At 39.7% G+C, this 15,504-nt stretch overlaps 2 protein-coding genes across 2 annotated transcripts; both read left to right on the top strand.

The window, feature by feature from the left end:
• Nucleotides 1-933: 933 nt before the first annotated feature.
• Nucleotides 934-4,998, top strand: plaat1 (phospholipase A and acyltransferase 1). Its single transcript, XM_040129299.1, has 5 exons — nucleotides 934-1,106; nucleotides 2,067-2,116; nucleotides 2,592-2,730; nucleotides 3,492-3,760; nucleotides 4,897-4,998. The coding sequence occupies exons 2-5, from the start codon at nucleotides 2,090-2,092 to the stop codon at nucleotides 4,996-4,998; spliced, it is 537 nt and encodes a 178-aa protein (XP_039985233.1). The 5' UTR covers nucleotides 934-1,106; nucleotides 2,067-2,089.
• Nucleotides 4,999-5,946: 948 nt separating this feature from the next.
• ftsj3 (FtsJ RNA 2'-O-methyltransferase 3) lies at nucleotides 5,947-15,338 on the top strand. The gene is made up of 21 exons (XM_040129706.1): nucleotides 5,947-6,185; nucleotides 6,286-6,391; nucleotides 7,259-7,305; nucleotides 7,595-7,674; nucleotides 7,938-8,037; nucleotides 8,238-8,432; nucleotides 8,528-8,643; nucleotides 8,870-8,974; nucleotides 9,380-9,480; nucleotides 9,699-9,785; nucleotides 9,888-10,031; nucleotides 10,424-10,559; nucleotides 10,881-11,074; nucleotides 11,713-11,830; nucleotides 12,046-12,127; nucleotides 12,330-12,462; nucleotides 12,710-12,804; nucleotides 13,152-13,254; nucleotides 14,054-14,237; nucleotides 14,485-14,579; nucleotides 14,704-15,338. The coding sequence occupies exons 1-21, from the start codon at nucleotides 6,119-6,121 to the stop codon at nucleotides 14,966-14,968; spliced, it is 2,553 nt and encodes an 850-aa protein (XP_039985640.1). The 5' UTR covers nucleotides 5,947-6,118; the 3' UTR covers nucleotides 14,969-15,338.
• The last annotated feature ends 166 nt before the right edge of the window (nucleotides 15,339-15,504 follow it).

Below are 15,504 nucleotides of genomic sequence, written 5' to 3'. Positions count from 1 at the left end.
CTGCTTTGGGTCATTGACCTGTTGTGGAAGCCGGTCTCTTTTCAGTTTCACTTTCTTGACTGACTGCAGACATTTGCATCTTTGCATACTTAAAAGTTGGCAAGGGGGGTTACTAAGTACTGATTTAGTGGGGGGCATAAACTGTTGCACAAGCTACAGTTACTATTTTAAGTTCTAATTTCATTCGTCTCAAATGCACTGTTGTCTTGATATACTCTTTGAGGAGACTGCGAGTATGGCTTTATGAATTTTAGAGTATTCATTAGGGCACTTTTGCCTTTATTAGACAGGAGACGTAACGAACGGACAGGAAATGAGGGAAGAGAGATGGAGGATAAAATACGACAAAGGTCCCCGACAAGCCCCTGGGTAACCCCAGTAAATTTAATTTTGTGTCAGCATTTTTTTCACTTGGAAAAGGTCCAAAACACTCCATTAAAATACTCTTAGCCTGGTATCTGTTTTTTTCAGGCCAGCTGGTACCCTGGTCCAACCACACTACAGTACTCTCCACCTATCCATCCATTATCCATACCTGTTCATCCTGTGCAATGTCTCAGGAGACTGGAGCCTATCCTAGCTCGCACTGGGTGGAAGGTGGTGTACGACGTGGACAGTAAGCATTGTGCAAGACACCTTTACAAAGCTACATTAGAGAGATTTATGTTTACCATTTGTAGAGCTTTGCAAACCTCATGAATGCTGCTACACTAATGTAACCTCTCTACGGACAGAGATCAGACAGCATGTAAATGAAAGGAGTCACGAATGTGTTGCCTTTGCAAGCCCACAATAACTGTTATTCAGAAGAGCAGCCTGTGAATGGGACAATGCCAGAGAGGAAATGCTTCTCTGTGTGTAAATGTGTGTGTGACCGTCGCAACTTTGGCAAACCGACATCGGTCAGAGCAGCAGATACTGAAACGCCTCCACCAGGACCTCCAGCCTCTGTTTGGCTTTGGGATATTTTAAACCGCTTGTCACCCCAGAAACTTGGAATTGATCTTGTTCTCTTTCTCTTTTCTTGGCTGGATTTTTTTATGATACTTTGCGGATTTATGATGGAGAACTAAAATGGTGAGGAAGAAAAAGCTGCTGGTGTTTGAGTAAGTATTACTCCTGTTTGCATATGCTCTGTTGCAGTTGCTGACATGAATCCAGTTCTCAGCTTCAGTAAAATCACTAGATTGCGGCTATAAAATTTACAACAAAAGACTTTAAAGGTGTCAATGATACTTTATCTGCATGTTTCATATGGTATTTCTACATATAGAATGTTTTATATATAGGGTAACAGTGTGTTTTAATTTTTAGTATGGTAAAATTATTTCCCAGATCCATATAATTGAGTTAAAATGTATGTTTTCACGTTAGTGACACCCCACCGATGCTAATGGAGTTTTGGTTCAGTAAAATAATAGGCGTCTTTCTTTTTTCGGCAGCGTGGCTTCAGCATCTTACATTAATGATGAGAGGGATATACTAATTGCTCTCCCGGGCAGATATAGATTTCACCCCATCCAAGTGTAATTTTGATCCAAACGAAACTGTTGTCTCTGTGGAACTGAAAGAAAGTCTTTAAGTTTTAATCATTTAACTTTAACTGTTATGTTGGATGATTTATGGCAATTCATCAAATAAAATCAGTAATAAAAACTGTGGAAGCGAATTTTGATCTAAATCCACCGTTTTACAAGGGATTTTTTTCTATGTGAAACCACCTGGGCTCAAACTATTTTTCTGTCAGCTTCCCCATTGTGTTGGTGCTATTGTGGCAGCATAGGTGACACAACAGCTTATGAGTGTATTGTCTGTGTGTGTATGTATGGGTGACCTTCACATTGTGTAAAATCCTATCTAGCATTCTCTTTCTCTGGGAATTTAGTTATTTTGCCTTTTGAATCTTTTCCTACCACAAACTAAGTAAGAAAAATAAATAAATAAATATGTATATATAATTTCTCAGACCTGAGATTCACGTTCACTGGTCTGCCAGTGGGTTAAAAGCGGTTTTGTTTCAGCTGATGACATGAAAACACTCTATCTGTGTTTTCTTTTCTTTTCAGAATTTGTGGAAGCATGATGTGGGATGGATAAACAACAACGAAACTCTACCGTGAGTTGACGGAAAGGCTGTTCGGATGACTTGTACTTTGACAGTGTGTGTTCTTATGACGGGTGAATGTGGATTTTTAATGATGGAGTGTGAATGACCCTGTTGACCTCCAAAGAGGGACACATCTCTGAGTCAGTGGTCATTTCAAGAATCTATTTACAGCTATAGTTTCCCTATATTGTAACATTTATATAATTTTGACTTGTAATGCAGCAGGTATAGGGTTTACAAGGGCTTGGAAGAAAAGCAGGATTTGAATTTCGTAATTTATTATTTCTTAATTTAAAAGTTTTCAAGCCTCCATCAAATTTTTCCTGAATATAGTTTGAAATCATTTTGATTTTGAAAAAGTGTAACTTTTAATGTTTCCAAATTGCCAATTTTTCTATACAATTTTTTTTCTGTGTACCTTTCATGAAAACAATTCATACGTGAAACTAAGTACACAACTGTGTCTCTGTCGCTCTCGGCATAGATGGCCTCTAATGACCCTGACCTTCCTGACCCCTGTGGTGACCCCCAGCCGGGTGACCTCATTGAGATCTTCAGACCAGCCTATCAGCACTGGGCTCTCTACTTAGGAGACGGTTACATCATCAACTTAACTCCTGTTGGTCAGTAGGGGCCTCCAATACAAACTGAATTTAAAAAAAAAAAAAAAAAATCTTTTCAGTATAACTTTAATGGACATGAAACTTACCTTTATCCAGCCATCCTGACAAATTTGACTAGCCAGTCAGGGGCACTAAAGTCTCCTTATTTTTAATTCAAATGTTACAGTTAAGGTAAAATGTAAATGATCAGTGTTCTTGCAATTCCCCCTTTAAACACAGTTATGTTTTAGATTGTAGTTAAAGTGGGCAGGCATGGCTGCTCACAGTTATCCCTATTTGACTAGGAGGAAAATCAGCTTCTAAGAATCAGTTAAATTCAGCTTTGTGTTGAAAGTGTGCCTTTTTTTGCAAGGGTGTTTTGTATAGTGGAACTCATCTTCAAGTGGTTCCGGCATAGTTTCCCCCATTTCCTTGGTATAACATTTAGCATGTTTCATTTAGACTTTAAAGGCCATATACAAAGGTGTTCGAGAAAGGATACATCTAGTTTCTAATCTGTATCTGTCAAGAGAAATGATAAACGTACTCTTGTCCCTTCTTTTAAGTTACTTTATTTGGCATTTAGTGGGAACAGTAGGGCTCGTCTATTAGGCCAGGATCCAAAACGCGTTTGTGATGGTTCCCCCACATTAACTGCCTTTATTTTATTTAAGATCCTAAAATATTCACTTTTGGTCATAAATTATACCTTTTTTTTCACACTCTGTAGGAAAAAAACTGGGTTGATCTTGTCCCACTGAAGCTCTTCTCTTCCTCTCCAGATGAGAGCCAGGCAGCCGCCATGTCCAGTGTGAAGTCCGTCTTCAGCAGGAAGGCAGTGGTGCGAATGCAGCTGCTGAAGGAGGTGGTTGGAAGTGACTCGTACCGTGTCAACAACAAGTACGACCACAACCACACACCCCTGCCTGTCTATGAAATCATCCAGCGAGCGCAAGTCCTCATTGGCCAGGAGGTGTCTTACGACCTGCTGGGGAGCAACTGCGAGCACTTTGTTACCCTTCTGCGCTACGGGGAAGGCGTGTCCGAGCAGGTCTCTCTGTTTGTTTTGGGTTTGTGGATCCTTAATGTCAGCAGTTTTACATGTGAAGTACATTTTAGAACAAAACAGGACATTTAACACAGAATTTAGTAAGTAAATCTTACCATAAAGTAAATTTTACAACTTTTTTTTGCCACTTGGCCCGTTACTTTCTGGAGTCTGCATCTGTTTTTACGTAGACATGTGAATTCTGCCATTGAGTCGTTGCTCTGTTTGCCTGAACACTGGTCAGTATTTTATTGTGGAAATTAACCTGTTTTGTCACAAGTCAAATAACAAAGTCGGATGCAATTGAGAGGAGCGTACCAATCCCCTAAACTGAAAACATGAATATTGTCTCTGTTTCCCAAATAACATTTGGTTCTGGTGACAGGTATGGTCACTTTCTGATCTACAGGAAGTTGTGTGTTTAAACATAAAGGCACACTTCAATCAAAAACACAATAAAGTGTTTTCCTTCCTCTTACTTGGACTGGGATCTATCCATTTTTAGTCAGATGAACTGTAACTCATCTGGATACAATCACTAGGCCTGTCTACATTCTTAAATAAGTTTGGCTGGTTCGATTTAGGCAAAGATTTGGAGTGGTTGAAGTTATGGTCTGGGTAGACATTAACGGAAATTCAACCCAAAATCTATGTTTTGAGTGTGAAACAACCAATCCCATGGCCTTGAAATGTGGCTAACGTGGGTATAGTTTTCCTACTTTCAATCTTAATGGAGCAAAGCAGCTGTAGTAGCTTTGAATTAATTAAAGGTTCAACGGTTTCCAATCGTGACCAGTTTTATGGGGGAAAAGTATTGAAATATCTATATAAATCTCTCAAAAAAATCTTTGCTTTCTTATGTTCAGTATGTTACAAACACTTGCAACATACTGAACATAAGCCAAGTCTTTGTCCTGTAATAGAGGCATGTGTTGGTTTGTTGTGGTGTCTGCCTCCTCACAGACACATTTTTGATATGCACATCTGTTTATGAGTTGATTAATTGTGAATTATGCTGTAGCATGGATATGCAATAAAATCCGGCGCTATTATTGTGTGTTAATTTGTTCTGATATCTGCCGTTCCTTCATAGTAACCCTAAATTAGTCCACTTCCGCTGCTCCTCTTTGTCTCCACAGGCTACACGGGCCATTGGGGCTATCAGTTTGGTGACGGCAGCAGCCAGTGCCTTCTCTGTCCTGGGTCTGATCAACACGCGATCCAGAAACAGGCCTTTCTGACAGCTGTGTTATTCTCTGAAGGGTGTTGTCTCCCAACCTTCATGCGGCTGTGATAAAAAAAAAGAAATAAAATATCAATTAAAATGCCAACCAGTGTGTTACTTGTTCAGTAACTTGCCTCCTATAGTTTACACCATATGGTTTCAGTGGTCTTTATTGGTCCAATTGAAGAGGACCCTGTGATGCAATAATATCACATACTAAAAGAACAAAAACTAATCCTACTAGTAGAATTGGAGAGCAGTTTATGCATGTTTATGTTTGTCTGTGGGTCTATCCGAGTAACTGCTCCATCTAGGAAGCAGCTATGGGAGCAAAATTTTGGAGGAACCTATTTCTTAATGAGGCCTTTTAAACAACACCAAGATTGCACGGTTTGGTTTACCTGTAAAATCAAACCATAAAAAAAATTGAATTTACTCTACTAAATTTGTTCAATGGAATCAAATTGAGTTAAATTAATAAAATAAAATAATATTCAATCAATTAAATTAGATTAATTCAAATTTGTTACGCTAAATTAAATTGACTAAAATTCAATTGAGTTAAATTAATTGAATTACATTATATTTACTCAATTAAATTACATACATTTACTCAATAAAATTAAATGGAGTTAAATAATTTTAAATTAAATTGAGTTAAATTAATTAAAGTATAATATTATTTAAGTTAAACTACACTCACTAACAATGGTTCTGTCATTTCTCTTGACTCCATAATAAAACCTCAGATACGAAAGAGAAATGTAAAACTACGTTAATTTTTCAAATGTAAAACAGAATAATAATAATAATTGGTAACTGAATGATTGAACTGATTAATCGCTTATCAGAATGGTTGCTGATTATTTTTTTTAAATTAAATCTAATTTAATTTAATTTTAGTCGGGCTTGCAGACAGCAGGTGGCGGCAGCGTCCTGTGGTCGACGGAGGCAAATCAGAAGAAGAAGAAGAAGAAGAAGAAGAAAAAGAAGAAGAACTCTCGCAGCCTGACCACGAACATCCGCAAGAAGGCAGAAACACGTGTTGTTTTCATGGACTTGGTTTGGTTGCTCTAAGTCCGGACGAAGTGTGATATTTTTGTGTTAGAGTCCAGTGTAAAACCACACAGACAAATATGGGGAAGAAACTGAAAGTCGGAAAGACGAGAAAAGATAAATTTTACCACCTTGCTAAAGAAACAGGTATTGTACAACTCTCAGAAAAGATGACATGCATTGGGGTAGATATTAGCTTTAGCAGGCTTGCTAGTTAACTCGCTTAAACCTGTCTCGTCTTTTTCAGGCTATCGCTCTCGTTCCTCCTTCAAACTCATCCAGCTCAACCGCAAATTTCAGTTTCTGCAGAAAGCCAGAGCTCTGGTCGACCTGTGTGCTGCTCCGGGTGGATGGTGAGCTGCCTGTCAACATATGATCAGATACTTGGTATCAGTGGACAGCTCTTTCGAGGGCTTAAAGCAGAGGTTATTCTGTAGAGGGACAGTGATTAAACCCAGTTCGGGGACCCTGGCCAGTGGCACAGAGCTTACTTTGTGTTCATTCAATCCTGTCGAAAATGTATAGGCATAAAGAAAATAGTTATTCTATAAAACATGGTGGTTCAACCCTTCTTCAGTATTAATTTAGGGCTGTCACTTGAAACACTCAGATTTCCCTCTGCATTTTGCTGCAGTTATACATGTCTTTTAACAAGAGCCTACCAATAATGATACATAATAGAAGCGGGAATAGACTTTGTTTGATAATGACATTATGCAAAATGGCACTTGGCACCCATTTTAAACTACACCCAGAACATAGAGTTTTTATATCCACTCAATTGACAGCTTATTTGGTACACCTAGATAAAACTAATGAAGTCTAACGTTACAGTTTTACAGTAAATCCTACCTTCATGAAGGTATTATTTTGGCCATCTCATTTATATCAGTGAGGATAGGTTGAATAACATAAAACACCTCACTGTATAATGCAATGCAGTTCAACAGCACCACGAACTACAGCCTCCACAATTGTCATACAGCTGAATCATTACCCCCCTATAATAGTTTCAACACACACTGACTATTTTTACCTTCATGAAGGGATGCTTTATTGTAGGACTGTTGTGTTAGACTGTATTTAGTTTTAGCTAGATGTACCTAATAAACTGTCAATTCAGTGTATTTGTGTGCACTGCCTAGAGAAGCAAATGAGTGATATGTGTTTGAAACATGAGTACGTGTTAAAGACACTAATGATTAAAATTCTCCTTGCAGGTTACAAGTAGCGTCCAAGTTTATGCCTGTTTCCAGTCTCATTATTGGTGAGTCCAGTGTTCTCATTTTGTCTTGGTTTAGTTTTCCAAACCTAATAATAATTCTCATTCACTACTATGGCTCTAAATTGATTAATTTTGTATCATCACATCTATCCTAATCTCTTCCTTTTTGTATTGAATATGAGAATAGTGGAAAATTAACTATCTGTGGATTTATCAGTTAATAAACGAATAGTTTTAGCCAGAAAAACCCAATTAGACCCCAATTAGAATCAAGGACAGTGACTGGGATAATGCAAGTGAAAGTGTTTAAAAAATAGTTTCCTTCTGTCAGGTGTTGACCTGGTGCCCATCAGGCCCATCCCCAATGTGGTGACACTGCAAGAAGACATCACCACTGAGAAATGCAGACAGGTGAGACAGCTGCTGCAGAGTTCAGCAGATCACTGAAAGAAAACAGAAATCGGTGTCTTGGCTCCAGTGCTGCATACAGTGATATTCACAGAGTGACCAATTTAATACAAGTAATAGAATAAAAAGACATGGACAAATAGGGTTTTATTTTTTACCTGAAAGCTGCACTGTTTTCCAAAGATCAGATTTCTCTAAAAGCACAGACTATATAATGGTTCTTAACATGAATTTGTTAAGCGAGATACTGTCTGTCCCATATGCAGGCTTTACGAAAGGAGCTGCAGACTTGGAAGGTCGATGTGGTGTTAAATGATGGAGCCCCGAATGTGGGAGCCAACTGGCAACATGATGCCTTCTCACAAGGTAAGTACAGCTACAGCAAAAGTTTAGCTAAGTTTAAATAAAATTACATCGTAGTACAACATTAGCATGTTGGAAGGAAAATGAAATTTTCTTATCTCGATCCCTGAGTAGTTTATAAAAGGCAAACCCACCTATCATGATGGATGGTATTTGAACCTAACGGCGCCAAAATCTCCCTCTGTTCCCCTCTTCACCACCAGCTCATCTGACCCTCATGGCTCTGAAATTGGCTTGTGAGTTTCTGACCAAAGGTGGCACTTTCGTCACAAAGGTCTTCCGCTCGAAAGACTACCAGCCACTGCTCTGGATCTTCCAGCAGTTCTTCAAGAAGGTGCAGGCCACCAAGCCGCAGGCATCTAGGAACGAGTCTGCTGAGATCTTTGTCATCTGTCAGGGTCAGTGGCAGTCTATGATGACCTGATTTTAATATATTTTCTTAGTCACTTCTGAAGATCCCATCTAAACCCAATTTGTTTTTTTTCCTTACCAGGCTTTGTTGCCCCGGATAAAATTGACAGTAAGTTCTTTGACCCCAAACATGCGTTCAAAGAAGTGGAGGTGCAGGCCAAAACTGTGAGGGAGCTGATTCCTGTAAAGAAGCCAAAGGCATGTACACTACATACTGTGCAACAGATCATTTCAAGTAAACAGTTCAATCACAAGAAGAATGCCAAACTTGACTTTCCCATGATTTCCTGTAATTACCTGAATAGCTGTCTGCACATAATTTGCTCTGGTGTTGATGTGGTGTGATGGTTCTCACCCACAAACAGTCTGCTTTTGATTCCAAAATACATCCATTACTGACCGAGCAGCTCTTCTTCTGTTCAAGGCGGAGGGATACACAGATGGTGATCTGACACTCTACCACAGTTTTACAGTGACCACCTTCCTCAAAGCCGACAACCCTGTGGACTTCCTGGGCAAAGCCAGTGCGGTGAGATATCTGTACTACTTCACTAATCTGTTGAAGACTGAGGCTGGAAGTCTGCACATTTTGTGTCAATTCATAAACAGTCCTGTAAATATAAACTGTAGCTGTATGGGACGCATCCTGGCACAAGGTCCACTTTCTCTGTGTTTCTGCAGCTTTCAGCCACATTTTCTAGCCTTCCTCAGTGGACTGAGTTTCTCCGCTGTCATAAAGAGGGTTTAGTTATCTGCTAAGGAGGGAATCAAAATGTGTTTTAATGCCTTGGAAACACCTCAAGTCCTTGAGTGTAGAATAATTTGTCAAAAGTATGCAGTGTAAGCTGACTCGCATTATTCAGCGAAGAGACAAAAATCAACCTAAGGAAAAGCTTTCCTTTGTTGCCATTCTCACTCTGTCTTCCTCATTCAGATCACCTTTGACAACCCAGACCTGGAGTCTCATCCAGCCACCAGCATTGAGATAAAGGAGTGTTGTCGTGACATCAAGGTCTTGGGCCGTAAAGAGCTCCGGTAAGCCCCTTTGTATGTCTGTCACTGCTGAGGTTAGAAGAACAGTTAAAAAACAAAATTTTGAGCACGTCAAGAAGAAAATACCCTGTAGAGGTTGGCAGTTTTTCACTGCTGGGTTTTTTTTGTTTGTTTGTTTTTTTAAATAATGCAGATAAGAATTAGTGACTCTGTCATGCATGTGCATGTACCTCTTGTTTCCTCCATCCTCACATCTGCAGCCTGCTGCTGAACTGGAGGTCCAAGCTGAGGAGATACCTGTCCAAGAAGCTGAAGGAGGAGGCCAAACAGCTTGACCAGGAGATCAGGTAACTCTTTACAGCACATTTACAAAAAGCCACTGAAATGTTGTTATGTCTTTGCTAGGATGTGCCACAGCAGATCAGCAATCTTCTCTGCTTTGTTTTTAGCTTAAGTTCTGATGAAGATGAGAGTAATTCAGAGAAACAGCCATACAAGAAGAAGGAAGAGGAGGAAGGAGAGGAAAATGAGGAGGAAGAAATGGAGAGGAAACTGGCAGAGCTGAAAGCTGAAGAGGTTGCTGAGCTCAAACGGTACAGCAAACTCTTTTTCTCTTTTTACTCAGGACTTTTATTTTCCATCATTTTCTGCAGCTAATGTGTGGCTTGTTCAGTTGATGAGTTATACTGCCTATTAAATTCCAAAGAAGATTTCATTTTTCTTCTTCTATTTTGTCATGAATGTGTCTGGGTACTTCTACATCATCATACTGAAGAGTATCATTGTAGTTTCTAATCAACAGTTCTAAATTGTAACAGACCCCACAGACCAGGTAGTAAGGTACTGTTATTGCCGATTGAACAACCATAGGCAAAGTGATGCCGTTGCCCTTGATGTGAATTTAGTGAAAAATATGAAATTATCACTTACTTATTATACAATTCCTTGGAGGGACAGAGATTGAATACCTGTTATGCTCCATCAGGAAGAAGAGGAAGCTGCTGAAGGAGCGAAGGAAGCAGAGGGAGAGAGTGGAGCTGAAGATGGACCTGCCTGGCGTCTCCATCGCCGACACAAATGACTCATCCCTGTTCTCCCTCACCACCATCAAGAAGCAAAAGGTAACAGACTTCCCACAAGACGCAGTCTCTGTAACTCCAAAGACTTGTTGACGTATTTTTTGATGAACCACACTTCAGTTGACCTGGAAGAGGAACATTTTTTTCAGTCACATTTTTTTCCAAAGTCTTGCCATTAGAGTTGTAATCCTCATTTTGTCCCCAACCCAAATTCAACAAACTTCAGAGGTAAATACTCCGGAGTTCTAAAAACTCTCCTGACCTTTGAGCAGACTTTGTGAACTACTACTAAACTTACAAAGCAGGTGAACATTTCACAAATGCCAACTGGATGATCCTTTGGTGTTAACCTCTCTCCGTCAGGTGCTGTCTGATATATCCAAAGGGGACATGCAGGCAGCAGACGCTCTGGTAGATGGAGAAGATGACATTCACCTGTCTGAGGAAGAGGAGGACGAGGCGGATGAAATGTCCCTGGCTTCTGATTTAGATGAAGACGACCTGGAAGAGGTGGAGCAGAGACAGAAAGCGCTTGAGAAGAAAGCACCAAAGAAGAAGTAAGTAGCTGTTCAGTTCAGAACAGCCCCGCGTTTTTTGGTCTGTGGGTGTGACATCTCAGGCACTGGTGAGATGATTGTTGCGTCTTCATTGAGTCTTTAATGGAAAGTTAGTCCCACTCTTCACACTTAAGACATTATGATTGTCCATAGCTTTGAAGAATGATTTGACAATAACACAGCAATACTGGCTTCAGTAAATTGCACTTTGTACAAGTCTAACTTATCCAAATATGTTCAGTCAGTAGCAAATGACTTTTCATTTCATTTTTTAAATTTTCTGACCGTTGATTAAACTAACGCTCTCAAGTTTCAAAAGTACTACATTTTATAGATAAATGTGACCTGACTCCCAGAATTGTTATTCATCCGTTTTCATCTGTAAATAACTTGCTCCAAGTGTTTTAAAGTCAGCCCTTAAATTTAAAGCAAAGATTGAATTTCAACCAACTAGACTGATGTTATAAATAAGTGAACACTTCATGAAACAAGTCAGATCACTATTCGAATCTCTGCTCCTGCCATGTTTTGGAAACAATGTCCTACTTCCACAGAAAGACAAGGGTTATGCCCTCAATAATGAATCATTCTCTAATTTAGTTTTTGATCATCTGCTCATTTGTGTATGTATTTTCCAGAGTACAATTTGCTGAGGAGGAAGAGGAGGAGGATGAAGGTCAGGAGAGTGGCCTGCTGGTGGAGCTGGAGGGAAAGGATGAGAAGAAAGAACGAGAGTCCAATCTGTGGTTCAGCAAGGTTTGTCTATGTGTGCTCCCATAATAAGACATATACAGCTCGGGTGTTGTTTTGCTGTCGTCAGTGGCATGTTAACAGTTCCACGGTGTGATGTTACACTATGATTGGTCACCTGCGTCTTCCTTCACATCATTATTGATCTCCCTCATGGCTTTACACCATCAAATGAGTTGGTTTCTGCGTGATCTCTGACCTGCCGCCCTTTTGCTCTGCAGGGCATCTTCTCTGAGATCAACCTGGAAGGAGACGCAGAGAGCGAGCTCCAACAGACCGAGTGGCTCCAGAAAAAAATGACAGGTAACAATCTCCCGTTTGTCATTAATTTATTCACATTTCATTGTAAATAATTTAAATGTCTTTTTTCTAAAACACATTTCCACAATTCAAAGCCCTGACCCAAAAATCATAGCACAACACAAACTGCCTCACTTCTACAAAGATAGTAGCTCTCCTAAAACTGGGACTTTCAAAATAATCACTGTTTTGGATCTTTTTATAGGGAAAGGCAAAAAGAGGAAAGCTGAGGAAGAAGAGGAGGAAGCTGCTCAGCCAGAGGAGGAAAAGGCAGGACCTTCACAGGAAGCTAAGGAGGGGAGTGACAGCGACTCCGATGACAGCAGCGATGATGAAAAGTAAACCCTCATTTACTGTGGCGGTCTATTCTGGTTTTTTTTTTTTTCTTTTTTTTTTCCCCCGAGACAGTATATAACGGATGGAAGGGAAATTCATTTAGAATGAATGAGCTTAATTTCCATGTTGTTCAAACTCGCTGTTGTATACTTTTTATCTGTTCAAATAATTGACGTAAATAAATGCTTAAAGTCACAAGTGGAAAAAAATATACAAATAAATAACTCAAAACTTTGCTCCTTTTTCCAGAGAGATTACCACGATGAAGCAGGCCAGGGGGGCTGGAGGGATGTCAGGAGAGGCCGATGATGATGACTTCCAGGTTGTTCCTGTAGAAAGCACCAGTGAGTAATGAGAAACGCTTACTGTAGATTTCAGATATTTAGCTGGCTCATTCAGAACATCATCAACAGTGAGGTGGTCAAACTCTAACATTAGTAGGGTGCATATGCAGTTATTTTTACTGTTCTGGAAACTGTAGATAAAACCAGACGTCTCAAACACAGTTAGTCACAGTATGAAGCTTTCTTTTTTCTTTTCTTTTTTTTTTTTTAACCATATTAATACATTTCCATACGTCAACCTACAACTGAGATACACGAGTAACAAAGGGGAGAATGAACCTGTGAGAGTGCTTCAACGTTACGTTGTGTGTAACTTTGTGGATGTGCGTATGTTTTGTGCTCCTCAGGTAAAAAAGCCAGGATCCTGGATGCAGAAGGCCTGGCCCTCGGCTGCCAGATCGCTACATCTAAGAAGAGAGCCAGGGACCTGGTGGACAGCTCCTTCCATAGGTGTGTGTGTGCGCGCGCGTGTGCTCGCGTGTGCTTGCGTTTGTGCCTACCTTCCAATAATTCAAATTATCTCACAAAGCTTACGTAAAGTATAAGGATGGTGATATGAATATTTTTCTTACTGTCAACAAATCCCACAAAAAGACAAGAAACTAACAACAAATTGATTTCAATGAAAAGTATTACCGCTATATCGAAACTCTGTTATATCTTATTCTTCTGTGCCATAGGTCTTCATTGTTGTCAAAAAAATGTGCATAAAACATGTAGAAATATACAAAACACATCACTGAGTCACACTGGTTGCACTGGGTGACATTTTCCTTTGTTATGATTGAAAAATAGGCATTGTAGTTTTTTATGAGTCATTCCTACATAAACATCTTGCTACTAGTAATACTTGCCAGTGCACCAAATGTGAAATTATTGAAAATGAGTTATATTGTATAGGACCAATTCGACCTGGGGATGAGGGACGACATTAAGAAAAATGTAGAATACTAACAGACTTAAAAAAAAATTTCCCCGATTTATTTATTTAAAAAAAAAAAAAAAAAAAAAATCTGTGACCAGGTGCCACATGTATCAACACCACAGTGTTAACATAATCACATGATTATATGTATTACACTTGTTGTCGTCTACAGAGATAGGTTTGTGAACCCACATCAGCTGGTAAAAATACTAAATACTAGATTAAAGTCTAGTTATCTAAAAAGTAAAAGAAAAAAAGAATATATCGGTACATACACAGTATTGTGTGTACCTGTGCAGCAAACTGATTGTTATGCTCCTGCAGGTTTGCTAGCTCTGAGGAATCCTGGGAGGTACCTGAGTGGTTCCTCGATGATGAACGTAAACACCGGAAGAAGCCAGTGCCAGTCACCAAAGAGATGGTGGAGGAGTACAAACAAAAATGGAAGGAGATCGACGCCCGACCAATCAAACGAGTTGCTGAGGCCAAGGCCAGGAAGAAGAGGAGGGTAGGTTGAGGGAAAAAAAACCACAATGTTGATTACAGATGATTGAAAAGAGGTTGAAGATGCCAAAAGATGATCAGATATGAAACTGGATTATTATTGAAATCATTGTAGCGGCTAGATCTGTATTAAGGTGCACAAAAACACTCAAAACCTTTTAGTTTAAGCAACTTGGAAACCAGGCAGTGGTCAAAGTATTTGACCTTTAGACCCAGATCTTAATTCATCTGTTTCCTTGTGACTTTTCTAGATGCTGAAAAAGATGGAGCAGGCTAAGAAGAAAGCAGAGGCAGTTGTCAACACAGTGGACATCTCTGAGAGGGAAAAGATGGCTCAGCTGAAGAGGTATGACGTCACACCTATAGGGTTGGAGTCGCACCTCAAAAGGAAATTTTTACTCCCTATAACTATGACTTCAGGAGTAATAAAATTTCACTTATATTGTCTTGTCTTTTCCTCATTCTGTCAGTATCTACAAGAAAGCAGCCCTGGGGAAGGAGAAGAGAGAAGTAACGTATGTTGTGACCAAAAAGGGAGCCGGCAGGAAGGTGAGGCGGCCGCCCGGCGTCAAGGGAGTCTTCAAAGTGGTGGACAGTCGCATGAAGAAAGACATGCGGGGAATGCAGAGGAAAGAACAACATGCTAAAGGGGGCAAAGGAAAAGGTGGCAAAGGCAAAGGAAGACCATCAAACGGTGGCAAAGTGAAGAGTGGTAAAGGACGAAAAGGGAAGTAAATTTGAATCCAAATGGTTCTCGTAGTCCTACTGCTCTATCTAACTATTAAACATTGCCCGGGCTCATTTGGGCTCCTGTATCATGGACAGAGGCCAAAATGAACTTTGGTCATTGACTTTAACGCCCTCTTTTTAGCCTTTGCTGAGGTTCCTTAAACCCCTGGACAATTCAGCTATGATCTGGGGGTATTACAGTGCTGGTGTTCTGTTTACGTCTTTTTGAAGATGTAAGTTATTTTCCTGGAGCCCCTCGAATTGAGTGGTTTCTCAGAAGAGCCGAACTGTAAATCAAGTTTAACACACAAACAATAAATAAATGTTCATGGAATTTTGTAAATATTAAAAACACATCTTTGCGATATAAGCTTTGTCGAAGTTGTTATTTCAGTATAATTCACATTTAATTTATGCAATGATTTGGGCTGGTCATTGTGACTCAAATGAAACGGGCTGTACACAAGTTGTATTGATTTTATATCAGGTAGAGAGAATGGACCGTGAAGTACCAGGAACTCCCAGGCTTGTGATCAAGTATA

Source organism: Xiphias gladius, chromosome 6, assembly GCF_016859285.1.
Source record: "Xiphias gladius isolate SHS-SW01 ecotype Sanya breed wild chromosome 6, ASM1685928v1, whole genome shotgun sequence".
In the NCBI taxonomy this organism is placed as follows: Eukaryota; Metazoa; Chordata; class Actinopteri; order Istiophoriformes; family Xiphiidae; genus Xiphias; species Xiphias gladius.
Note: the sequence above shows the minus strand (reverse complement) of the source record. Positions and strands in the feature narration are given on the sequence as shown.